We start from the raw sequence: 27,896 nt of genomic DNA, 5'->3' as shown, positions 1-27,896 counted from the left end.
GCTGGGAGTTGTAGTTGTGCAACAGCTGGAGAACACTGCACTACGTGACATACCCAGCAGTGTAGCCTCAGAGCCCCTGCTTTATTCTGTGGGACTAATTCACACTGCTCTGGGCTATCAGGACGTCATTCTCCGGTGCACGCTGGGAAATGTAGTCCCGCTCTCAGCAACCGCACTAATAGAAGAGCACTATAGAACTACAACTCCCACAAGGCAGTGCGAAGGTCACCATCGGGGCCTGCAGAAGCGCACAGGACACATGAAGTTCATTGAGTGACAGGCTGAGCCATGAGTCTGTGCCGGTGTGTGTGGAGGGCTGCGGCGAGGAGGTACTGCCCACCCGGCTACAGCCTGTACTTCCAACCCCACAGCGGGAGGGTGCCCTCCATCGGCGGGTGCTGGGTGCAGCCCTACTTCACAGGCAGCCCCGTATACCAGGTGCGGGAACAGAACAAGCGCTCCTCTCTGCAGGCCAAGGTTGAAGATGCCCCTCCACTGACCACGGCCCAGAAAGGTACCTGCACCCGGCATGTATATGTAATCAGCCATGCGATAGACAGTGCCTATCCTGTGCTCTCCAGCTGTTTCTAAACTACAACTCCCATCATGCCCTGACAGACTTGGGTGTTGTAGTTTTGCAACCCCTGCAGTCACAGATTGGGGAGCACTACTCTAGGTTAGTGGTCTCCACACTGTGATCCTTCAGATGTTGCAAAACTACAACTCCCAGTATGTCTGGACAGCTAATGGACGTACGGGCATGCTGGGAGTTGTAGTTATATTGCCTATCAGAACTAATGTAAAGGTAATGTATACTGTGGGATATAAATGTCATTGTAGGATGTCTCAGTATGGAAAAGGTCTGGGGGGGGGTGTTTCCTCCTTTTGGAGGCTCAACTGAAATGGATTTAAACCAAAAGGGCGATAAAAACCTATCCTTATACAGGTCTTCTCTAATGCTTTCTGCTTGGGCCTCATCAGCAAACAAGGACCATCATTCAGCATATAATATCTATAATACCTGCAGAAGTGCCACCATAACACTACCGTGCAACACAAACTCCTTTCCAATAGCTCTAAACAAATGCCACAGTGCAGCACAGCATACTTCTCCAGCAGTGCCAGAGACCACAGATCAACACAGCATAATTCCCCAACAGTGCTAGATACCACAGCGCAGCACAACCTACATCCCAAATAATGTCAGATACCAGATTGCAGCATAGTACCTCCCCAACAGTGCTAGATACCGCAGCATAGCCTACATTCCAAATAATGTCAGATACCAGATTGCAGCATAGTACCTCCCCAACAGTGCTAGATACCGCAGCACAACCTACATCCCAAATAATGTCAAATACCAGATTGCAGCATAGTACCTCCCCAACAGTGCTAGATACCACAGCGCAGCACAGCCTACATTCCAAATAATGTCAGATACCAGATTGCAGCATAGTACCTCCCCAACAGTGCTAGATACCGCAGCATAGCCTACATTCCAAATAATGTCAGATACCAGATTGCAGCATAGTACCTCCCCAACAGTGCTAGATACCACAGTGCAGCACAACCTACATCCCAAATAATGTCAGATACCAGATTGCAGCATAATACCTCCCCAACAGTGCTAGATACCACAGCACAGCCTACATCCCAAATAATGTCATACCAAATTACAGCATAGTACCTCCCCAACTGTGCTAGATACCGCAGCACAGCCTACATCCCAAATAATGTCATACCAGATTGCAGCATATTACCTCCCCAACAGTGCTAGATACCACAGTGCAGCACAGCCTACATCCCAAATAATGTCAGATACCAGATTGCAGCACAGTACCTCCCCCAACAGTGCTAGATACCACAGTGCAGCACAACCTACATCCCAAATAATGTCAGATACCCGATTGCAGCATAGTACCTCCCTAACAGTGCTAGATACCACAGTGCAGCACAACCTGCATCCCAAATAATGTCATACCAGATTGCAGTATAGTACCTCCCCAACAGTGCTAGATACCACAGTGCAGCACAACCTACATCCCAAATAATGTCAGATACCAGATTGCAGCATAGTACCTCCCCAACAGTGCTAGATACCACAGTGCAGCACAACCTACATCCCAAATAATGTCAGATACCAGATTGCAGCACAGTACCTCCCCAACAGTGCTAGATACCACAGTGCAGCACAACCTACATCCCAAATAATGTCAGATACCCGATTGCAGTAGAATACCTCCCCAACAGTGCTAGATACCACAGTGCAGCACAACCTACATCCCAAATAATGTCAGATACCAGATTGCAGCACAGTACCTCCCCAACAGTGCTAGATACCACAGTGCAGCACAACCTACATCCCAAATAATGTCAGATACCAGATTGCAGCACAGTACCTCCCCAACAGTGCTAGATACCACAGTGCAGCACAACCTACATCCCAAATAATGTCAGATACCCGATTGCAGTATAATACCTCCCCAACAGTGCTAGATACCACAGAGCAGCCAATACTTGCCAAATATCACAAAGTAGCACAGTGCACCTCCCCAAAAGTACCAGACTTCAGCACGAAATACCTCCCTGGCAGTGCCAAATACCACTCTGCAACACAAGATACCTCCATAATAGTTTCAGATATCCCAGTGCAGAAAATCAGAAAAGCTCTTACCTCTTCAGCAGATCTTCAGTTTTCAGACTCACTGCAGGACCTGTGGATTAATAGTCATGTGACTATGATGTAATTGCAAGTCCTTTCTGTGCTTAAAGGAGTACTCCGGTGAAAAACTTTTTTTTTTTTTATTAACTGGTGCCAGAAAGTTAAACAGATTTGTAAATTACTTATATTAAAAAATCTTAATCCTTCCAGGATTTATTAGCTGCTGAATACTACAGAGGAAATTATTTTCTTTTTGGAACACAGAGCTCTCTGCTGAATCATGAGCACAGTGCTATCTGCTGACATCTCTGTCCATTTTAGGAACTGAACAGAGCAGCATGATTGCTATGGGGATTTTCTCCTACTCTGGACAGTTCTTAAAATGGACAGAGAGCACTGTGGTCATGATGTCAGCAGAGAGCTCTGTGTTCCAAAAAAGAAAATCATTTCTTCTGTAGTATTCAGTAGCTAATAAGTACTGGAAGGATTAAGATTTTTTAATAGAAGTAATTTACAAATCTGTTTAACTTTCTGGCACAAGTTAATAAAAAAAATAAAAAGTTTCCCACCGGAGTACCCCTTTAAGCACAGAAACTGCACTGATAATGCAAAATTGTCATTCTCATTGCAGTTTCTACTTTGAAATCCCTGCTTGGTGCCAATGCCCGACACAGACGGGGACCCTGCGTCTCACAGTCTGGGATGTGCTGGCCTTATGTATTGGTGTATGTATTGTTATGGAAACTAAACAGTTAATATGAAAAAAAAAAGTTCAGAATTTGTTAGAAAATAAGCTGAATTGCTAAAGCTGGAGGCTAAGAAGTTGGTTCTACAGTGTATGAGTTCTCAGAGAGGAATGACCAAGCTGATAACAGTGAGCTGAGGAGTTTCTGGGAGATTGGCCAAGGGCTGAGATAGCATGCAGGTGTCCGCACGATTGATCCAGCCATGTGAAAGCGCAGCAAATGACTTCTGGTAACTGAGATTGGTGTTTGTTATCTGCCCATATGAAAGGGCCCTAACCCAGGACTAAATCAGTCACACAGACAACTTACCTCACTCATATAGGGGTAGCTTGTTTGGATTCCAGACATAAATAATGCCTGTATACATGTCCTGAGGCAGTAGACTGTAAATGGTCATATTGCATAGAGAGATGGGTAAATGGTCATATTGTAAAGAGAGATTGTGCTGTTATTCAGTGTAAAATATTAATGGGGTACTCCAATGCCCCAGTGTTCGAAACATTTTGTTCCGAACGTTGGCTGCGGGGTTCGTGATGTCATAGCCACGCCCCTCATGACACTACGCCCACTCAATGCAAGTCTATGGGAGGGGGCATGACTGCTGCCACGCCACCTCCCATAGCCGTGACGTCAAAACCCCCGCAGCCCGCACCCAGCGTTCGGAACAAAGCTAGGAGATGGGAAGTGACCACATAATGACTGATCCGGAAGTGGGGTGTCCTGTTATTTCTTTCAGTGAAACGAGCAGGAACAGACTTCACATATTTCATTGTGGCTATTATAGGAGCTGGGATTACAGGTAAGAAGATGGTTTTTCTTTCTTTCCCTGTAACAATAATTGTACGTATGTTTGCATTAATGGTCTTTATGTTGGTGTGCAGGGGGACTTTTGTATGTGGTGTTTTCGGAACTGTTTTCTTCTTCAAGCCCCAATAAATTATATGGAAACGCCTTTGAGAAGTGCCGAAACCACCCTGAGGTAAGTACAGTGTGAATTAACCCTATAACGCATTTAAGTGTTACTGTACTTCCATCGTAGTATTGCATCACCACAAATGAACGCACAGGAGCTGTGCCCATGCCTTCTACAGCAGGTGCTAAATTCACATTGCAAAGTTCCCTCCAAAACACCCCATTTGACCATAGATACCACAGAATCTTGGTGCTTAGTAGAAGGGGATCCCTTTGTCACCTCACCACTTCCCCAAGGCACACAGATGACTTTGCAGAAGCCTCCCAGGCGTGCCATTGCTGTAGGCTTATTGGGCTAATAGAGTTAATAGATTGGCTGTCAGTTTGTTACTGACAGACAATAATGCTTTGATAATACAGCCACCCCCTTTTCATAAAAAAAAATAACTATGTTCCCTTGGGAATCTAACACCTTTAGGCAAACAAACAAATGTGCAGTGACAAATTTGTGTTCATTTATGTGTCTATATTTCTATGGTGTTCTGTGGTTTTTGCATAAGACAACAAAAGACACACAAAACTAATTACTTATAAACTGTCCGTTGTCCTTTAGGCAGCAATAGATGTAGCATATTTTTCGATTCTAAGACGCACCTGACACTAGGATTCACTCCTGGTTTAGACCAGTGTTTTCCAACCTCTCCAATAGAGATGAGCGAACTTACAGTAAATTCGATTCGTCACAAGCTTCTCGGCTCGGCGGTTGCTGACTTTAGCCTGCATAAATTAGTTCAGCTTTCAGGTGCTCCGGTGGGCTGGAAAAGGTGGATACAGTCCTAGGAGAGAGTCTCCTAGGACTGTATCCACCTTTTCCTGCCCACCGGAGCACCTGAAAGCTGAACTAATTTATAAAGTCAGCAACCGCCGAGCCGAGAAGTTCATGACGAATCAAATTTACTGTAAGTTCGCTCATCTCTACTCTCCAAGCCAAATACCAAGTGATGAGATGTTCCAATTGCGTACCTCCAAGAAAGTGATCAGTTATAAGTGTTGACTAAATAAGATCAAGAAGAAGGTACTAGGACCGGCACTGCTTGGATCTGTGTATTAAGGATCTAGGTGTGCAGATATGAAACTGGTAGTAGGGTCTAGAGAGGCGGTGGTGCTCTGGCTGGGCACAGTAAAATGCAGTAGGACACGTGAAAGATAAATAGTCGGCAACTCACCACTGCTTCTCAGTCGTCTTTATTGTAGAAAATACTCACATAACATAAACGGCGGGGAGGGACACAGTGGGGGTCCCATGCAAAAGTCTATTAATTAATTAATATTCCTCTGATTGAGTCAGTCTTGGAGCAAGTCTGTGGCATGAGATTGCCAGGGGCTTTTAACACATCCTGCTCAAGTACGAGTGGCCAGTATTAGTATCTGTGACAAAAAACGAGGGACCATAGAATTTGTGCCTACCAGAACACTTTGGGAGAGTTGCAAATTCCAATTTTAAATTTGGCTCTTAAAAAAGCTGTTCTGTGATTGGTTGCTATCAGCAACTAAGCCAGTTTTGCTTTGACTCGAAAAATTGATCAGCACATGTTACACAACTATTATAGATATTATGAATATACAAATTCACACTGATGTGGTTGAAATACTAAAGCAAACAAGAAAAATATAGCTGCACACTGCTAGCACTAAAATATATGTATGTTTTAAATTGCAATAATGCTATAGAAAAATAAAATGGTTCTTAACATACTATCTGGCCAAATAGTGTGTACCGTCCCACCACAGTTAGGTGACTTCAATTGGGACACACATGCCCTAAATTTGTACATATCTATAGTGTAGGGTGCACCCCAAATGAGGTCACCTTGCTTTGTTGATACACATTTAGCCAAATGGTATGCTAAATACCTCTATTTCTTTTCTGCAGTATTGCAATTTAACCCCTTTAATGGGGTTGTGCAGCGAAAAATAAGGATAGGGTATGTGTCAGATTGCGGGGGGTACCGATCACTGAGAACCCCCCGCAATCTCCTAAACAGATCCCAGTTCCCTGAGAGGAGCATGTACTGGGGACGGCACGGGCTCCATTCATTCTTTATCTATGGGAATGCTGAAGAGACCTGAGTGCTATACTTGTTTCACAGAATCAGGGCCCGTTGAGGAGATCTTGGGGGGGTCCCAGCGGTCAGACACTTATGTCCTAAGGGGATATGTTACTTTCAGCTGCACAACCCCTTTAAGAACAAAGGGGAATTTATCAAACAACTTAAATGGCTTTTTTTGTCTAAATTTGTCACAGGCTGGTCCCGTTTCCTGCAACATTTCATTCACACTGTTTAATTTTTATTAGGGATCGACCGATTCACGATTTTGGACATTATCGGCATCGACAATTACCTTGCCGATAATGCCCCCCACCCCCGGCCAGAGACGACCGCCGCTGCCCTATTGCCTCCCCCATCCCCGGTTTTATAATTACCTGTTCCCGGGGTCAGCGCTACTTCTGGCTCCTGCGGCGTCCTGTGCTGTTGCTGTGGGCTGCGCAATGACGAGTGACTTCCTCAACGTGACGTCACCGTCAGTGCGCACAGTGACAGCTCAGGATGCCGCCAGAGCCAGAAGTAGTGCGGACCCCGGGAACAGGTAATTATAAAACCGGGGATGGGGGAGGCAATGGGGCAGTGGCGGTGGTTGGACTTATGACCGTCAGGGGGAGAGAAGCGGGCGGCAGCGGTCTCTGGCCAGAGGATAGGCGGGGGGGGGGTCAGCGGCGGTGGTGGTTGGACTCAGGAGGACCCCAGGACAGGCAGTGGGAGGGAAGCGGGTGGCGGCAGCTGTCTCTGGCCCCGCAAAAGCCACTGCAGTTCATTGATTTAAAGCGCCTGCTTTAAATCATTGATCTGCAGCGGCTTCTGCGGGGCGGGGGAGAGAAATAGCCGATAACTTATACCGGAATATCGGTATAAGTTATCGGCTATCGGCCTCAAAGTTCACAGATTATCGGTATCGGCCCTAAAAAATCTATATCGGTTGATCCCTAATTTTTATGTCCACAGTGATCAGATTTAGATCACTAATTTATCATGTGCGAATTTTCACAAGGCTATTTAACCCTGCCCTATATCACTCCATGTGACAATTGTATTAAGGTCCGTGCGACTTTCAATACAATTGTTGCAAGGCCTGCCACTGCTCTGCAAAAATCAGAGCAGTTAAGCGGGCATTCATCAATGTCATGTGCCATTGGATAAATTTGGCTCACGGACACCACTTTCCCCGCAACTTTTTTTAATCTAAAATAAACAAAAACCAAGTTCACTTTTGATAAATGCCCCCTCAAAGGGCTTAACCCCTTAAAGAAAAACTTTCATATGTTTTGTTCTGCGCTATCCACAGGTAGCTTTGGATAGTGCGGGAGACGCTGAACATTTTGAGTCCTACCTTGCCCGGATCCGCTGCGCCGTTCGCCCTTTATAGCTGGTACGGGCGGGGTTACTGCCTTCAATTGGCACTGTGACGTAACCGCCGCCTGGCCCGCAGCACCCCTGGCTAATGAATATTCATACGTTGTCTTACACTCTCTGTCTCATCTCGGCCGAGTCCTGGACGATACTGCGCATGCGCGGGATTTCTTACTATACCCGGAAGCGGTCTTCAGCATTGCTTCATTTGTCTGGAGCAACGCTGGAGTAAGCGTGCATGCGCAGTATCGTTGGCCGAGATGAGACAGAGAGCTCTGCTAGTGCACTACAGGTCTCAGAACAGAAAAAGCGCCATTGGTCTTTTGGAGAGAGAATTTTGCTTAAATGGTTTTGGGGGGGGGGGCATGTCGCATTGCCAGAAAAAAAAAAACACACATGGTACACTATTTGGGAAACTACACCCCTCAAACAATGTAACAAAGGGTACTTAAAGGGGTACTCTGCCTTATCCTTTGGATAGGGGATAAGATGTCTGATCGCGGGGGTCCCGCTGCTGGGAACCCCCACAATCTCTCCTGGAGCCCCCCAAGTCATCACTGCACGGAGCTAAGTTTGCTCCGTCCGTGATGACTCATGATACAGGGGTCGGTGTATCGTGACGTCACGACTCCGCCCCCTTGTGATGTCATGCCCCGCCCCCTCAATGCAAGCCTATGGGGCGGGGCGTGGCGGCCATCTCCGGCAAACTTAGCTCCATGCAGTGATGACTCGGGGTGCTGCAGGAGAGATTGCTGGGGTCACCAGCAGCGGGACCCCTGCAATCAGACATCTTAGAGAGAATTTGGTTGAAATAGAAGTTGGGGGCCATGTGCGTTCACAAAGCCCCCATGCTTCCAGAACAGTGGAACCCCCCCCCCCCCCCCCCCACATGTGACCTGATTTCAGGTGCAGTGAGCATTTAAACCCCACTGGCGTTTGATCAGGAACAGTGGGCTGTGCAAATGAAAAATTTGTAATTTTTTCATTTTTAATGGACCACAGTTCAAAAAAATCTGTCAGACGTCTGTGGGGTGTAAATGGTGACTGCACCCCTTGTTGTATTCCGTGAGGCGTGTAGTTTCCAAAATGGGGTCATGTGGGGGGGGGGGACACTGTTCTGGCACCATGGGGGCTTTGTTCCAGCCAAATTCCCTCTGCAAAAGCCAAATTACGCTCCTTCTCTTCTGAGCCCTGTAATGCACTCGCAGAGCACTTTGGGGTAACACCAGCAGTTAAGTGAAAAAAATTCTCATTTTTCATTTTCATGTCCAACTTTAACCCCTTAGGGACATAGCGTTTTTGGCACTTTTTAGTTTTTTCCTCCTTACATTTAAAAAATCATAACCATTTCAATTTTGCATCAAAAATTCAGCATTTCAATGATGGCTTATTTTTTGCGCCACCAATTCTACTTTGTAATGACATCAGTCATTTTACCCAAAAATCTACAGCAACACGGAAAACAAAATCGACAAAATGGGAGAAAAACGCCATTTTGTAAATTTTGGGGGCTTCCGTTTGTACGCAGTATATTTTTCGGTGAAAATGACACCTTATCTTTATTCTGTAGGTCCATACGATTAAAATGATACAAAATCAAACCTATATAAGGAGGGTATTACTTCTGAAAAAAATCATAACTACATGCAGGAAAATTTATACATTTCAAATTGTCCACCTCTGACCCCTACAACTTTATTTTTCCAAGTACGGGGCGGTATGAGGGCTCATTTTTTTTTTTGCACCGTGATCTGGAGTTTTTATCGGTACCATTTTTGTTTTGATCTGACTTTTTGATCGCTTCTTATTAAATTTTTGTTATAAAAAGTGACCAAATACGCTATTTTGGACTTTGGAATTTTTTTGCACGTACGCCATTGACCGAGTGGTTTAATTAACAAAATATTTTTATAGTTCGGACATTTACGCACACGACGATACCACATATTTTTATTTACACAGTTGTTTTTTGTTTGTTTTTTATGGGAAAAGGGGGATGATTCAAACTTTTATTAGGGAAGGGGTTAAATCATGAACTGTTATATATTTTTTGCAATGTTATAGCCTCCATAGGGGACTATAACATGCAGTACATTGATTCAATACACTGATCAATGCCATTGCATTGCAATGCATTGATCAGTGTTATCGGCAGTTGACATTGATATCCGTAGCTCTCCCGGTCATAAATCCTGTCTGGTAAGGATGAACGACAGCCGCCATGACCCCTCTTAAACAATTAGCTAGGATTTTGGCCAAAATGTTAATGTCCACATTAAGGAGCGAGATGGGTCTATAAGAATCTGGCAGAGTTAAATCCTTTCCAGGCTTGGGGAGACCCACTATAAGGGCTTCCCTCATGAAGTCCGGAAGACTCTCAGTTTCAGCAGCCACTCAAAAGAGATTTAGCAAAATAGGGGCCAGACGCTCCTCGTTCCCCCTGTACCAGTCCCCAATCATTCCATCCATCCCCGGAGTCTTCCCTTTTGGAAGGGTAGATATAGCCAGAGAAACCTCCTCAAGGGGGCATCTAAATCAGCTGCTTGAGCCGCAGTCAAGTAGGTGAGTGACAATTCAGTGAGAAACTACATAAGGCCATCCGGGACCTCCGTCAGAGGAGAAGAGTAAAGAGAACTGTAGAAAGACAGCATTAATAGCAAGCGGGTCTGTCTCCAGCACTCCATTCTCTCTCTTAATACAAGGAATGGATACCACCGGTCTACTCTCCCTAGCCAGATATGCCAACAGCTTACCATTTTTATCACCAAACTCAGAGTGCTGCCTCCCTATCAACCATCCTTTTCTGAATTCTCTCTCTGAATGATCAAAAGGGACCTCTGAGCCGTAACCCAATTCATTTCTACCCCAGGGTAAGGGTCTCTCACCATCTCCGCCTCCAAAACCCCAATCTCCACCTGTAGCTCCTTTTCCCTAGCAGAGTAAGAAGCCCTCTGTCCTGCAACCCCAGTCACAAAGGCTCTCCTAACATGGGCCTTATAAGCATCCCACTGCACCAGTTAGTCGGGATGAGACCTATTATGTTCCCAGAAACAGCTATGAGCCTCCAACAGTGAGGCAGACACCACCTCCTCCTGCAACCATCCAGGGTGCATCCGCCAAATCTTAAAGGAAGGACGAGGGCACAGACATAGTTAGTACAAGAGCTGAGTGGTCAGAGATCCCCCTAGTGTTGTATGTTATGTCGCTTACCATAGGCAGAAGATCCAATGACGCTCACGCTAGATCAATTCTGGAGAATGATTTGTGGACCGCTGAATAAAAGAACACCGGGTCAGACAGATGCTTCCAACACCATACCTCAGTAATGGACAATGCCACACTCCAAGCAATAAGTCCAGAAGAGCTGGAGTCCACCACACCAGTGCGATTGGTGCTAGGATCTGGAACTGCATTGAAATCACCAACAAGGACAGGCAGAGAGGGAAAAGTTAGTAGCTTTTTCGTAATACAATCCAACACATCTTTATGGAGAGGGGGGGGGGGGGGGCATACAGGACACCAGAAGAAAACTCAAAGCAAGGGAGCAGTGGACAATAACAAACCTGCCAAAATGGTCACAGGCCACCTGCTCTATCACCAGGGGAAGAGATTTAGACACCAAAATAGATACCCACCGTAGCAGAGGAAGAATATGTGGAATGGAAACCCCTTGCAATTCAGGCCCTTTTAAGAGCCAGAATCTTTTGGCCAGTTATATGGGTTTCCTGTAAACATATCAAATGCAGGGTATGGCGTTTAAAGGAAATCCAAACATAAAGCCCTTTTAAACTTGGAATTAAGGCCCCTGACGTTCCTACTCACTACTTTAAGTGACCCCATTAGCCTGACAGAAAAACATAGCTCTCAGGAGAAGCAAGTTAGGTGCTACAGCCTGTCCTGGGAAGGCTGCCGGGAACACACACCATACACACTACAGACAAACAAACAAAAACAAATGCAAAATGAAGCAATAACATCCCCAAGAACCCCTGCGTAACACTTGGAACACGTGCAGAACAAGATCCTAAACACTAACAGATGGGTAGTAGCAAAAACTCAAGCAGTCCCACTCCCTCCCACCAACCCAACCCCATCTAAGTTAACTAAATGGGCCAACTCACCCACTAAGTATCCAATATGAGAACTGGAGATCAGCGTCCATAAGTCCTTATAAGCATCCCTGAGACAACCCGAGAGAACCAGCAGGAAGAGTCCCAAGGGAAATTTAGCCCGGAGGGCCTGCAGCAGGCGCAGAGTCCACCCACTGCAAAGCTTCAGCTGGTGATGTGAAGAACAGAGTAGTCCCTCCATCTACCACTCGCAGTCTCGCTGGGAACAGCATGGCATATCTGTAGCCTTTGGTACGCAGGCGAAGACTAACTTCCGTGAACTTGATCCTCCTGTTTACGCAACTCCACGGAGAAATCAGGGTAGAAAGCGACCTCCTTTGAGGTCCCCCGGTGGAGGAGGTCTGGCTGGAACCCTATGTGCCCTCTCAACAGTAAAATAAGGTGAAAATGTGTCCGGGGTAGAATTTCTATCAGCCATGTTTCCAGATAGGCCACAGGATCAGAGCCTTCCGCTTTTTCAGGCAGTCCCTTCTCAAGATCATCATCCCGGTCGATAACCTGTTTGATTTGATGCTTCACAGTGGACATTTGTTCAGGAAGAGGATGCAAAGTATCAACAGTCGAGATTCTGTGCTCTACCTCCCCAGTGCTTCCCGCAATTTTTGAGTCTCATGACTGAGGATCACAAATTCCTGTATCTCAGTTCATCCACCTTGGACACCATCATGGTTTAACAAGAAGTGAAGGCCGCCAGCAACTGAGTAAATTTCTGGTCAATTGACTCAGCAGGAAAGGAGGCATGATGTGAGGAGCACTGTCTCTCAGGTCTAGGCGAACCAGAGAAAATAGGAGGTGAGGGCTCAGGTGAAGCTCTATCCAGATCGTCCACAGGTCTGGAGAATTGAATGAGGGCCCTGGCTGCATGTGCAGAAACCTTAGAAACCAATGGCGTAGGGACACAGGGATCCCGCTTGGATTGACCACTGGCCTGGGGCTGTCCCTCATCCGAAGAAGCATCATCCTCAGATGACGGCCTCAGCTGCGTGTTTAGATTTTTTCAGACCTGCTCCGCAGTCCACCCATAACTCCTTCTGGGTATAAAATAGCTGTAAGGTATGCACCAAAAGTCTGTGGGTCCAGAAACTAGGCAACAGCAAGCCTTTTTCAACCAGGTAGCAGGGGAGACAATCAGGGTAGCAGACCCCTCTTAGTGCAGCACACCAAGACAAGCAGCCCTGGGAAGCGATCCACAGATGGGCATTAACATACAGCAGCTCCCGGCACCTTCTCTCTCTGGTAGCCAAAGCACAGAGCTCCAGCGGAAGCACCAGCCCGCTCCCGCCACACATTCCTGGCATGGGAGTCACCTAGGCGACCAGCCAGCCACGCCCACGAAGCCCTGGCAATGGCGGACCTCCAGCCCTAAATCCACTCCGTGACTGCCCCTGCAACAGCTTCACCCTGATATGTAGGATCCCCTCGAACAGCCACCGCACCTCTCCGCCGACAGTCAGGACTCTGCACCGCCGCCTCCGCTACTCCGGCTGGACCTCCGCCCGCAGCACTCGGCAATCTCCTCCTCCGGCGGCCACGACAACATCCAGCAGCTGCAGCAGGGCTCCCCAGACAGCCAGGACTCAAAGAAGGGCCCTCATGGTAACTAATACAGGGTAAATTAGAGTCGGGCCAGCGGAAACACTGTGAAGTGCGACTGCTCAGCTTGCCATCCAGCCACACACCCCAATTTTTTTTTTAACACTAACATGCTGGTGTAGACCCCAACGTTTACCTTTTCATTTCTCCCGAGTACGGAAATACCCCATATGTGGCCCTAAACTGTTGCCTTGAAACAGGGCAGGGCTCCAAAGTGAGAGAGCGCCATGTGCATTTGCTTCCGCCACCAAAATACGCTACGGCAGTGTTTCCCCAAACAGAGTGCCTCAATCTGTTGCAAAACTTCCAGCATGCCTTGACAGTCAGTGGTTGTCCGGCAATACTGGAAGTTGTTGTTTTTCAACAGCTGGAGGCTCCGTTTTGGAGACAGTGCCATATGAGACTTAAAAAAAAAAAAATAATAATTATTGTTATTGGGGGGGGATAACTGTGCAAGGGTGTGTATGTAGTGTTTTACTTCTTATTTTGTGTAGTGTAGTGTTTTTAGGGTACATTCACATATTTTGAGCTGCGGCAGAAAATTTGCTGCATCTCAGACTTGCAAAGGAAAACTCAATGTAAACCCCTGCCCATTTGAATGTACCCTGTACATTCACATGGGGGTATAAACCTCCAGCTGTTGCAAAACTACAGCTCCCAGCATGCACTGACAGACCATACATGCTGGGAGCTGTAGTTATGCAACAGCTGGAGACACACAGGTTGCAAAACACTGAGTTAAGTAACAAACTCTTTCACAACCAGTGTGCCTCCAGCTGTTGCAAAACTACAACTCCCAGCATATACAGTCTCTCAGTGCATGCTGGGAGTTGTATTTTTTGCTACAGCTGGAGGCACACTGGGTGCGAAACACTGAGTTAGGTAACACACTCTGTGTTTCACAACCAGTGGGCCTTCAACTGTTGCAAAACTACAACTCTTAACATGCATTGACAGCCGAAGGGCATGCTGGGAGTTGTAGTTATGCAACAGCTGGAGGCACACTACTACAACTCTCAGCATGCCCTTTAACTGTCTGTGCATGCTGGGAGTTGTAGCTATGCAACTGCTGGAGGCATAACTACAACCCGCGGCATGCACAGACTACAAAAGGGCAGCTGTTGCATAACTACAATTCCCAGCATGTCCTATGGCTGTGCATGCCGGGAGTTGTTGCTAAGCAACAGCAGGAGGTGAACAGGCCTCACCTCCTGCTGTATCCTGCCGCCCGCACCTCTGCCACCCTCCAGACAGGTAAGGGACCTCCGCCTGCCCCGATCACCACCCAGCAGAGTAGTGATTGGTTGGTCATTCCGACCGATCAATCACATGATTGTGAGGTGGCACCTCGCTCCTGCTGGGTAAGGGTGATTCAGCCCCAATCACTCTTTATTTCCGGGCCACCAGAGACCCGATTGACCCGAAATCACCAGACTGAATTACCCAACGATTTGCGGTGATCGCAGACATGGGGGAGGGGGTCTCAGGACCCCCCCAGGGCTTTGCACGGGATGCCTGCTGAACTCTGGAACAAGTGCGTACAGGCATGCCCTGCGTTCTTAAGTGGTTAAATGTCCACTCTGCACTCTCTTCCACTGTATGACAGATCACGTCTTAGGCTTTTCAAGATTGCAGTGCGGCCCGAAACATGAAACATTAAATTACTAGTCAGGTTTTCAAAGGGAGTCTGTATTTGCTTCAATGGGTGGAGCGACCAATGGGCAGGAGGGAGATCATTCTGCAAGAATTGTAGTTTTGCAACAGCTGGAATTTTCAATGGGTGGGGTGGCTAATGTGTGGGAGCGAGAAAAGTGACCTTACACCTACAAACAAGGAATCATGGGACTTAAAGTTTGAGGGAACGAACTCCAACAGGAAATAGCCAGTTCACAATAAGAAAGCCTCAGTGTTATGTTTGACTCTTAGCCCCAAGACAAGCACAGATCCTTCCTAAGCATGTCCATTACTGTCTGGCAGGTACGTACTAAAATAACCTTATGGTGGATTATCCCTTTTTAGTCCGTGGACAGCTTTATAAAGCATTTTATTTATTCTTGCTTTGTACATAGTATGATATTCAAACATCCCATTCAGCTTTCTCTTCTATAGCCTCCTTTATCAGCAAAATCGGTAAGAAAAAATAAAGCTTGTGTTGTGGTTTGTCTACCTTTTCTCTCCTCTCCTGAGTCAGCTTCTAAGCTGATGAAAGTTCATCTCTCATGTGGTCATAAATCAACTTAGAAGTTGAGAGAAATAAGGTAAACAGAGCCTCAAACATGCTTTTCTTCTCTGAGAGACGTTACTGATAACTGCACTATATGTGAAAAGGAGGCTGTGGAAGGGAAAGTAAAAATTTTTTTTATTGAAGATCTTTGGAGAAAATAAATAGTTTGTACCAAAATTACAAATCAGATTCCATACAACACAGATATAATTCATACATACTACAAAGATTTTTCCCTGGAAAAAAAAAAAGTATGGAATATCTTCCTTTTTAAAGATAAATAGTCTGCTTATACCATGGTAGTTAAACTATATATAATATTTAGACATTAATGAAAGACATCTAAGAATTAGTGAAAAAAATACTAATTTAAAACCTGTTTAAAAGGAAATGAATTATATTAAACATTTAAAAAACTTATTTTGTTAAACCCCTTAACGACGAGCGCAGTAAATGTACGACGCTGCAAAGTGTAACTTCGCGCAGCGTCATACATTTACGGGGCTGCGGTGATCGGAATGGGATGACTGCGGATATCTATTATCAGCCATCCCGGCATATCGCCCAGGGGGTTCCTGAGACCTCCTCCTTGTCGGCGATCGCCGTGATTCGCCGATCAATTCTGGGTTGATCGGGTCTCTGGTGACCTGATGGCCCGGAAAATAGGGATTATCGGAGCTGTCAGAGACAGCTCCGATCTTCCTAAAGAATAAGAGCGAGGTGGCAGGGGTTTCACCTCCTCCTATCCCCTGCGATTGGCCAATTAGGACTGACTGGCGAATCGCAGGGGGGGTCAAAGTTGAGATCCCTGTTCTGCCCGCTCTGGAAGTCCGGGCAGCAGAGTAAACATGGCGGGTGTTACCGGCGGCAGCAGAATGCAGGCGGCAGTGGCGGAGACAGAGGCAGCAGTGAAAATCTGGTAAGTCATCTTCACTGCTGCATAGTTTCACAACTACAACTCCCAGCATGCCCAGATAGCCAAAGGCTGTCTGGGCATGCTGAGAGTTGTAGTTTTGCAACATCTGGCCCTTCAGATGTTGCAGAACTACAACTCCCAGCATGCCCTTCGGTTCTCCGGGCATGCTGGGAGTTGTAGTTTTGCAACAACTGGTGGCACACTGGTTAGGAAACACTGTCTGTTTCCTAACTCAGTGTTTCCCAACCCGTGTGCCTCCAGCTGTTGCAAAACTACAACTCCCAGCATGCATTGACAGACCAGCTGGAGGTACACTGGTGCGGAAACACTGCGGTAGTCTGTTACCTAACTTAGTATTTCCCAACCAGTGTGCCTCAGCTGTTACATAACTACAACTCCCCAGCATGTATGTTCTGTCAGTGCATGCTGGGAGTTGTAGGTTTGCAACAGTTGAAGGTTAGTTGAAGATGGGTTCACAGCGAGTTTCCCGCTTCAAGTTTGAGCTGCAGCAAATTTTCCACCTCAGCTCAAACTCCAGCGGGAAACTCACTGTGAACCCCCGCCCGTGTGAATATACCCCTAAAACGCTACTTTAACACAAAATAAAGTGTAAAACACTACATATACACCCACTGCACTGCCCCCCACCCCCCAATAAAAATGTAAAACGTCTCATACGGCAGTGTTTCCAAAACGGAGCCTCCAGCTGTTGCAAAATAACTCCCAGTATTGCCGGTTAGCCGTCGACTGTTCAGGCATGCTGGGAGTTTTGCAACAGCTGGAGGCACCCTGTTTGGGGAACACTGCCGTGTCCGTTCTTATGCAAATCCCTAATTTAGGCCTCAAATGCTCATGGCGCTCTCTCACTTCAGAGCCCTGTCGTATTTCAAGGCAACAGTTTAGGGCCACATATGGGGTATTTCCGTACCCGGGAGAAATTTTGGGGGGCTTTTACCCCGTATGAAAAAGTAAAGTTGGGATTTACACCAGCATTTTTACAAGAGACAAAAGGAAAAAGACCCCCAAAATTTGTAACTTAATTTCTCCTGAGTATGGAAATACACCATATAAGGGTGTAATGTTACCTACGGGTGCACAACATGGCTCAGAAGTGAGAGCGCACTATGTACATTTGAGGTCTAAATTGGGGATTTGCACAGGAGTGGCTTACAGCTGTTCTGAAAAACGCAAAACAAAATCACCCACATGTGACCCCATTTTGGAAACTTCACCCCTCACGGAACGTAACAAGGGGTGGTATACTGAGCCTCAACACCCCACAGGTGTTTGACACATTTTTGTTAAAGTTGGACGTGAAAATAAAAAATCTGTTTTTTTTTTTTTTCCACTAAAATGCTTGTGTAACACCAAAGTTTTTATTTTCACAAGGGGTAATAGAAAAAACGGTGTTACAAATTTTGGGGGCTTTTTCTCCTGAGTATGGAAATACCCTACATGTGGATGTTAAGCGCTCTATGGGCGAACTACAATGCTCAGAAGAGGAGCACCATTGGGCTTTCAGAGAGAGAATTTGGCTGGATTTGAAGGCCATGTGTGTTTACAAAGCCCCCATAGTGCCAGAATAGCGGAACACCCCCCCACATGTAACCCCATTTTGGAAACTACACCCCTCACGGAATGTAATAAGGGGTGCAGTGAGCATTTACACCCCACAGGTGTCTGATTTTTGGAACAGTGGTCCGTGAAAATGAAAAATTAAATTTTCTGTCCACTGTTCTGGCACCACGGGGGGGGGGGGGGGGGCTTTGTAAACGCACATGGCCCCGACTTCTATTCCAACCAAATTCTTTCTCCAAAAGCCCAATGACGCTCCTTCTCTTCTGAGCATTGTAGTGCGCCAGCAGAGAACTTTACATTCACATATGGGGTATTTCAATACTCAGAAGAAATTTTTACAAATTTTGGGGGTCTTTTTCTCCTATTACCCCTTGTAGAAATGAAAAATTTGGGGTAACACCAGCATTTTGGTGAAAAAAAAAAAACAACATTAGGGAAAATTCATCAATCACCTGTGGGGTGTTAAGGTTCTTTATACCCCTTGTTACGTTCCTTGAGGGGTGTAGTTTCCAAAATAGTGTACCATGTGTATTTTTTTTTTTTCTTTGCTGTTATGGCACCATGGGGGCTTCCTAAATTAGACATGCCCCCAAAAACCCACTGTCGCTCCTTCCATTATGAGACCTCTAGTGCACCCACAGAGCACTTTATATCCACATATGAGGTATTTCCTTACTCAAGAGAAATGGGGTTACAACTTTTAGGGGACATTTTTACCTATTACCCCTTGTAAAAATGGGGGAAAATATGGGTCTACAAGAACATGTTAGTGTAAAAAAATAAAGATTTTTAATTTTCTCCTCCACTTTGCTGCTATTCCTGTGAAACACCTAAAGGGTTAACAAACTTTATGAACGTCATTTTGAATACGTTGAGGGGTGCAGTTTTCATAATGGGGTCCATTATAGGGTATTTCTAACATAAAGACCCTCAAATTCACTTCAACACTTAACTGGTCCCTGAAAAATTCAGATTTTTAAATTTTCATGGAAAATTGCTGGTAAACTAAAAAGCCCTCTAATGTCTTCAAAAAGTAAAGCAAACACAAACTAGACATGTTGTATATGTGAATCAATATATCATTTATTTGGAATGTCCACTTTCTTTACAAGTTTGAAAAATGCTATATTTTCAAATTTTTCATGAAATTTTTGATTTTTTTACCTAGAAATGATGAGAGTATCGACAAAAATTTACCACTAACATAAAGTTGAATATGTCACAAAAAATAGTCTCCGAATCAAATTCATAAGTTATAGCTTCCCAGAGTTATTAATGCTTAAAGTGACAGTGGTTAGATTTGCAAAAAAACGGCTGTGTCCTTATGGTCAAAACGTGCTGCATCCTTAATGGGTTAAGCTGTTCTTTATGCAGGGGAAAATATTGTACTCCTAAGTGAACTACAGTCCTTCGTATATTTCATTAAGTGGTTTTGTTGTTGGTTTTATGTAAAGGTTATCGGAGCATTTGGTGAACCTATCAAGGCATTTGGGGAGACTACAAGGCGTGGAAGAAGACAGCATGTTGCGTAAGTATTAAGGACAGTTGCTTATCTAGAGTAGTGCATGTTTACATGAGCCTGAAAACTTGTAAATTACTCAGGATTAGTATGTTTGGGGAAAAGATTACCATAACCTGTGTTGCTGGGTAAATCTCAGACATCGGGGGGGATCTAGTTTTCAGACAATGTTGTTTAAAAATATGGTGCATCTTTAGAGTGCCTAGTCTAAAGCTCCTACCATCCACTAGTTGACTTACTGTGAAAACAAAAATGTGCACCGTAAAATGGACTATTTTTGGCCCCCCTTTTCTGCTAGGTCACAACCCACTTTCTGTTAATCCACACGCCCTTGACCAGCATGGTCCCAACATGACTAAAACACATTAAAATATACTGAAAGTTATGTAAACTTTTTATAGTGCAAATTGCACCACATTTTGGCAGTTCTCTTTATTACCTCCACACTATTTTTTCCCACTGTACATATAGGTTATAAATTATAAATACATTTATAAATCCAGGATCCCTAATACTGGAGCCTATAGAAATGTAACAATTCAATGGAAATGTCACCAGAAAACTAGCTATTGCAAATTAAAAGTGACACCACCATATAAATGAGTTAGGATCAGACCATTCACACTAAGATAGACATATTAGAAAAGATTATTTTTTCAGTATCTGGATTGGGAAAGTAAAATATAATATCTAGGTGATGCATTCACTTTAAATATACAGAGGTGAAGAGGTTAAAATAAATAAATCACCTAGATTGTTTATCCTGGTTACAGACAGATACTGAAACCTGTTCGTTCTTTTCAATCGGTTTCATTTTTGTGCATTATTGGTGCTGCCATCTTGCCTGAGCTGTTTTAACAGCATTTAGTGATATGCTTTACAGCAGGATCCATGGACATAGACAACAATAGACAGGACCTGTCTCATTCAAATTCTCTGTGACCTTTTCAGATGTAATTTTATAGGGATTGGGAGGTGCTGATCTCTGCTGTGAATGGTGGTGGATCCAGTGTTATCTATATACTGGTGTCATCTTTCACTGGACTCTTCAGAAGAAAGGCATTACTTGGAAATGATCTCTACAGAACATTAAGTCTCAGCTTAGTTTTAGGCCTAGTGGCCAGAATGGAAACTGGGGGATTCCTGGTTAATTATAAGGGCTTGAAAGAAGAGATAAAAAAAAAAACAGACAAGGGGGCGCTCCCAGAAGAGGTATATTCACTGGCGTGCACCCTCCACCACACCGAAGTGATATACCAACCCTTGAATACATAACTGCACCAATAAAGTGCAGCAAGGGTGATGGCAGAGGCGGTTGTAGATACTGGCTGCTGGGCTCCTTGATTGTACCCGGCCTTGATTGTACCGGGCTCCTTGATTGGACACCGATTAGAACATGGTGGGTGGTTGCAGTGGGGGGGTAACTGTTTCCAGTGGCGCTAAGTTTGTGGAACGACGAGGCAAGACACGAGCAGCTCTGAAATTTTTCAAGAAAATGAAGTATTTCTCACAGAAAAGGATTGCAGTAACAGATGTTTTGCTATACACATGTTTATTCCCTATGTGTGTATTGGAACTAAACCAAAAAGGGAGAGGGAAAAAAAGCACATTGGACATAATGTCACACCAAACTCCAAAAAATGGGCTGGACAAAATTATTGGCACCCTTAATTAATATTTGGTTGCACACCCTTTGGAAAAAATAACTGTAATCAGTCGCTTCCTATAACGATCAATAAGCTTCTCACACCTCTCAGCCAGAATGTTGGACCACTCTTCCTTTGCAAACTGCTCCAGGTCTCTCTTATTGGAAGGGCGACTTTTCCTGCCAGTAATTTTAAGATCTCTCCACGGGTGTTCAATGAGGTTTAGATCTAGACTCATTGCTGGCCACTTCAGAACTCTCCACCCATTTCTGGGTGCTTTTTGACGTATGTTTGGGGTCATTGTCCTGCTGGAAGACCAAAGATCTCGGATGCAAACCCAGCTTTCTGACACTGGGTTGTACAGTGTGACCCAAAATCTGTTGGTAATTCAAGGCACCCAGTGCCAGAGACAGCAAAGCAACCCCAAAACATCATTGAACCTCCACCATATTTCACTGTAGGTACTGTGTCGTTTTTCTTTTGTAGGCCTCACTCCGTTTTTGGTAAACAGCAGAATGATGTGCTTTACCAAAAAGCTCTATCTTGGTCTCATCTGTCCACAAGACGTTTTCCCAGAAGGATTTTGGCTTACTCAAGTTCATTTTGGCAAAATGTAGTCTTGCTTTTTTATGTCTCTGTGTCAGCAGTGGGGTCCTCCGGGGTCTCCTGCCATAGCTTTTCATTTCATTTAAATGTTGACGGATAGTTCGTGCTGACACTGATGCTCCCCGAGCCTGCAGGACAGCTTGAATATATTTGGAACTTGTTTGTGGCTGCTTGTCCACCATCCGGACTATCCTGCATTGACACCTTTCATCCATTTTTCTCTTCTGTCCACGCCCAGGGAGATTAGCTACAGTGCCATGGGTTGCAAACTTATTAATAATGATGCGCACTGTGGACAAAGGCAAATCTTGATCTCTGCAGATGGACTTGTAACCTTGAGATTGTTGATATTTTTCCACAATTTTGGTTCTCAAGATTATCGGTTTGGCCGATATTATCGGCCGATAATCACGATTTTGGGCATTATCGGTATCGGCAATTACCTTGCCGATAAGCCGATAATGCATCGCCCAGGCCCCATTGCCTCCCCCATCCCCGGTTTTATAATTACCTGTTCCCGGGGCCCACGCTACTTCTGGCTCCTGCTGCGTCCTGCGTTACGCTATGTGCAGTGATGAGTGACGTGACGCGACGTCACCGTCAGTGCGCACAGTGTCAGCTCAGGAGGACGCCACCGTAGCCAGATGTAGAGTGGACCCCGGGAACAGGTAATAATAAAACCAGGGATGGAAGAGGCAATGGGCCCGGGGGGGGTGCGACGCGGAGCGGTGGGGGGGGGGGGGCGTTGTCGGTGATAGGACTCAGGACCCCCGGACAGGCAGGGGGAGAGAAGCGGGTGGTGGCAGCGGTCTCTGGCACCGCAAAAGCCACTGCAGTTCATTGATTTAAAGCGCCCGCTTTAAATCAGTGATCTGCAGCGGTGTCGCGGAGGGATAAATAGGCGATAACTTATACCAATATTCCGGTATAAGTTATCGGCCCTAACCTTCATCGGTATCGGCCCTAAAAAAAACTATATCGGTCGATCCCTATTCTCAAGTCCTCAGACAGTCCTCTTCTCCTCTTTCTGTTGTCTATGCTTAGTGTGGCACACAATGCAAAGACTAAGTGAACTTCTCTCCTTTTTATCTGCTCTCAGGTGTGATTTTTATATTGCCCATACCTGTTACTTGCCCCATGTGAGTTGAAAGGAGCATCACATACTTGAAACAATCTTATTTATCCACAAATATGAAAGGGTGCTAATAATTTTGTCCAGCCCATTTTTGGAGTTTGGTGTGACATTATGTCCAATTTGCTTTTTTTTCCTCCCCTTTTTGGTTTAGTTCCAATACACAGAAAGGGAATAGACTTGTGTATAGCAAAACGTGTTACTGCAATCCTTTTCTGTGAAAAAAACTTCATTTTCTTGAAAAAATTCAGGGGTACCAACATTTACGGCCATGACTGTACATAAACATAAAATCGAATAAACAAAAAAAAAACATGTACATGCATATTAACCATAGGATGGTAAGTGTAGAAAAAAACACATAAAGCAAACATAGGTATATACACAATACAGGAATTTAGATGCAGTACTGTGGTAGATGTAAACAATGACATTGGCTAACCCTCAACTCTGATGTTAAAATTGAGTCATTAGCCAGTATATCCCTGTATGAAGGACATACCTGAGCCCGCACACCCAACGCCAAGGTTTCTCAAGTGGCACGGGACCTAACACTAACCTACCTGTGCGTGATAAGCAAAACCAGGGGCCAGTGGGCAAATACGGCAGCATTAGGCCGACTCACAGCCTCCTCCTAGGTTAAAGGGATACTCCGGTGAAAAACTTTTTTTTTTTTTTAAATCAACTGGTGCCAGAAAGTTAAACAGATTTGTAAATTACTTCTATTAAATCTTAATCCTTCCTGTACTTATTAGCTGCTGAATACTACAGGTGAAATTCTTTTCTGTTTGAAACACAGAGCTGTCTGCTGACATCATGAGCACAGTGCTCTCTGCTGACATCTCTGTCCATTTTAGGAACTGCCAGCGTAAAAGGAAATCCCCATAGCAAACATATACTGTTCTGGACAGTTCCTAAAATGGACAGAGATGTCAGCAGAGAGCACTGTGCTCATGATGTCAGCAGACAGCTCTGTGTTTCAAAAAGAAAAGAATTTCCTCTGTAGTATTCAGCGGCTAATAAGTTCAGGAAGGATTAAGATTTTTTAATAGAAGTAATTTACAAATCTGTTTACCTTTCTGGCACCAGTTGATTAAAAAAAAAAAAAGTTTTTCACCGGAGTACCCCTTTAACTCCAGTGTAGCTGGGCACACATACAATGGGAGTAGAGAGGCAGACTATAAGCCCCACCCAAGTTGGCTGATATAGTTGCTGGCCTCACAGGTGAACCTTAATGCTGCCTAGAAAGTGTTCAAGGCGCATTACATATGCATATTTACAAACCTCTAAGTATAACATTTACACAACAACAAAGATGTGGTCTCAAATGGCTGGAGGTGCTCACCCCAAATGCAGTTGTGCATTTATGCTGGGGGAGCAGATCCTGCCCTTGTGGTCTATTGCTAGGGGCCATCCCCAGCATAAAAATGCATTCAATGGAGGATTCCTGCAGCAGACTACGAATGCCACAATAGGATCCTACACCAGATAGACGGTGTGGATGTGTAACAATTAGAATAATACAGGAATTTAGGTGCACTACTGTAGTAGATGTAAACTATGACATTGGCTAACCCTCAACACTGATGTTAAAATTGAGTCATTAGTCAGTATATCCTTGTATAAAGGACATACCTGAGCCCGCACACCAACGCCAAGGTTTCTCAAGTGGCACGGGGCCTAACACTAAACCTACCTGTGCGTGATAAGCAAAAACCAGGGGCCAGTGGGAAATTACGGCAGCATTAGGCCGACTAACAGCCTGCTCCTAGGTTAACTCCAGTGTAGCTGGGCACACATACAATGGGAGGAGAGAGGCAGACAATAAGCCCCACCCAAGTTGGCTGATATAGTTGCTGGCCTCACAGGTGAACCTTAATGCGGCCTAGAAAGTGTTCAAGGCTCATTACATATGGAGTAATGCTGCCATAATTTCCCACTGGCCCCTGGTTTTGCTTATCACGCACAGGTAGGTTAGTGTTAGGTCCCGTGCCATTTGAGAAACCTTGGCGTTGGGTGTGCGGGCTCAGGTATGTCCTTCATATAAGGATATACTGGCTAATGTCTCAATTTTAACATCAGTGTTGAGGGTTAGCCAATGTCATTGTTTACATCTACCACAGTAGTGCACCTAAATTTCTGTATTATTCTAATTGTTACACATCCACACCGTCTATCTGGTGTAGGATCCTATTGTGGCACTTGTAGTCCGCTGCAGGAATCCTGCATTTGGGGTTGAGCACCTCCAGCCATTTGAGACCAAGTCTTTGTTGTTGGTTAGGTATATACACACATAAAGTAGAATCAGTTTTCATATGGTGTATATATCATATCATATGGATGACAAGCAAATATTCAAACATGGAAAAAGAACTGTTATGACTTACCCCAGAAACGGATTTTGCTGTGTCCTGGGGTGCTGTGGAGCAGGTAAGTGAAAGTCAGGGGATGCGCCATATAGAGTATGCAGGCAAAAGGAGAGGTGAGAGAGAGTGCTCATTTCCAAGGGGCATAAAAATTATGGTTAACTATAGAATATAGATAGCAAAATACACTTGGTAAAAGCATCACCAAAATTATTGAAAATTACTGTTATCATAAAAAGTTGATTAAAACAATAGGTCATTTTCTGATGACACATTCCCTTTGCCCATCATCTTTTTGCGTAAGCAGTGGCTAACAAGATCTTGTAATAGTTTCTACACATTGTGTTCATACCATACACATGCATAAAAGCTTCTACTAACTGTACTTGTATGAACTGTGGTGTGTATGGTGCTGGTGAAAACTCCAGTGTTTAATAAAACAATATTTTGGCGGAGGAATGTCTATACACGTTATATTGCTTAATGTTAAATGTACTTTCATAGTGTTTCTTTTATTCTGTTTATTTAGCTCCACGGAATATTTTAAAGATGGCTTAAAGTGTATGCGGCTGAAGTTTTACATCTCTGGTTCAGAGCCAAGATTGCAAGGTGTTGTGCATGTGGATGTGAAAGAGGTACATTATATTTTCTGTATTTATGAGCAGCCCCATGAAACCTAAGCATTCCCTTCACCCACAAACACCTAATCTCTAATTCATTTTGCAGAGCCCAGAAAGCAAGAAGTTTGAATTTCAGTATATAATAGTTGAAGTCGAGACTATTCCACGCAGAACTATTGTTGTGGAGGATAATCGTTCCTAAATTACTTAAGTACTGAGCAATCCTTTTTATTGGTGTGAAAAGCATTTCAGAAGTGTGGAATCCATAAGGCTTGCTTTGGCAAGAAATGGTACACGCAGAATGGGCTGCAGATGTATCGTGACTCGCTTGTTTAGAAGAACGGAACTCAAATGAATCATCCAGTTATTTTCTTCAAAAGGCATATGAAGACTCCCTAACCTTATCATTGTGTTAATCATGTGGTTTCTGCCTCCATCAGAAAAATAGACAATTCATTTTATGCCAAATACACACTGTCCATATTGTGTTATTTTTTTTTTTTTTACTTCATGCTTTTGTCCTTTTTATCTTTACAATAAGGCATTAAAAGAAGCCAATCGTACACTGTAATTCATTGTACTATTACAAGTGTCTATATTGTGCGCGACCAGGTTGTTGCATAATGACAGATGTGAAGAATAAAGATAAAGAATGTTTTGTTATTTCTGTGTTTGTTTTTTCCATTTCTGACCACTTTACGACCAAAATTTTTTACCCTTTCTAGAGATGAGTGAAGTTACAGCCTCACGGCTCAGCAGTTGATGACTTTAGCCTGCATAAATTAGTTCAGCCTTCAGGTGCTCCAGTGGGCTGGAAAAGGTGGATGCAGTCCTAGAAGAGTCTCCCAGGACTGTATCCACCTTTTCCAGCCCTCCGGAGCACCTGAAAGCTGAACTAATATATGGAGGCTAAAGACAGCAACCGCTGAGCCGAGAAGTTCGTGACAAATCGAATTAATGTAACATCGCTATTCTCTAACCCTTTCATACCTTAACATTAATACCAGTACTCTGAATGTTACGTTTTAAAGCATACCTTCAATGCTTTATAAAAAATGATTATAGTGCAGCAATGTGTCATTTTTTTATTTGGTTCCAGGATACTTTTACCAAGTGCCTACTGTCCCCCAGATAACATTTGGCTGCATTTGGCAAAAGAAAAAAAACGCCATACAAGTGTGAGGTACATCTCTTATTTGATGAAGTGGTCGGTAGCTGGCTTTGACTAAAGTTAGACAGCTCTCTTGGTTATAGAGATGCTCATGCATTTTAATTTATTTTTGTATATATAGATGCTCATACATAGCTGTATCCCAGGATACCTACTCAGTTGGCTGATCACTGGACCGCTTGGGAAGTGCTGGAGTGGATTTCTAGCTTAACCAATAAAGTATAGTGAGCCCAATAGGGGAACCTGAACCAAATGTGGAACACTAGGAGCATGTCTGTTATATTGTTTCAATCTATGAGGAAGATGAGGACTCAAAGGTAAAATAGTTTTCTGTGTCGCTGAGGGTATGTAGTATGAGAAATAAGGAGGGTAATTGATAAAAGGAAGGGAAAAGGATCAGTGAATGTGATAGGCCTACATAAATAATGGGTGTTACAAGAGCTTGCTTAAAGCTGTCTATGTTGGGAACTAAATTTGATTGTCATGGTAATGTATTAGAGAGAAATAGACAGCACTAGAAGGATCTTGGAAAAAATTAAGAGGTTCAGAATGTGGAAAAAGTTTGTTTTTTATACTTGTCAGAATGTAGAGCATCTGCAGGGTTGATG

At 44.4% G+C, this 27,896-nt stretch overlaps 1 protein-coding gene across 1 annotated transcript; it reads left to right on the top strand.

Annotated features, from left to right (window-relative positions):
* Positions 1–61: 61 nt before the first annotated feature.
* On the top strand, positions 62–26,785 carry TIMM21 (translocase of inner mitochondrial membrane 21). The gene is made up of 6 exons (XM_056521453.1): positions 62–514; positions 4,145–4,207; positions 4,290–4,387; positions 19,683–19,756; positions 26,027–26,132; positions 26,224–26,785. The coding sequence occupies exons 1-6, from the start codon at positions 289–291 to the stop codon at positions 26,317–26,319; spliced, it is 663 nt and encodes a 220-aa protein (XP_056377428.1). The 5' UTR covers positions 62–288; the 3' UTR covers positions 26,320–26,785.
* The last annotated feature ends 1,111 nt before the right edge of the window (positions 26,786–27,896 follow it).

Source organism: Hyla sarda, chromosome 5 (genome assembly GCF_029499605.1).
Source record: "Hyla sarda isolate aHylSar1 chromosome 5, aHylSar1.hap1, whole genome shotgun sequence".
Classification (NCBI taxonomy): Eukaryota; Metazoa; Chordata; class Amphibia; order Anura; family Hylidae; genus Hyla; species Hyla sarda.
The sequence above is the reverse complement of the archived record's forward strand: the minus strand, read 5'-3'. Positions and strand labels throughout refer to the sequence as shown.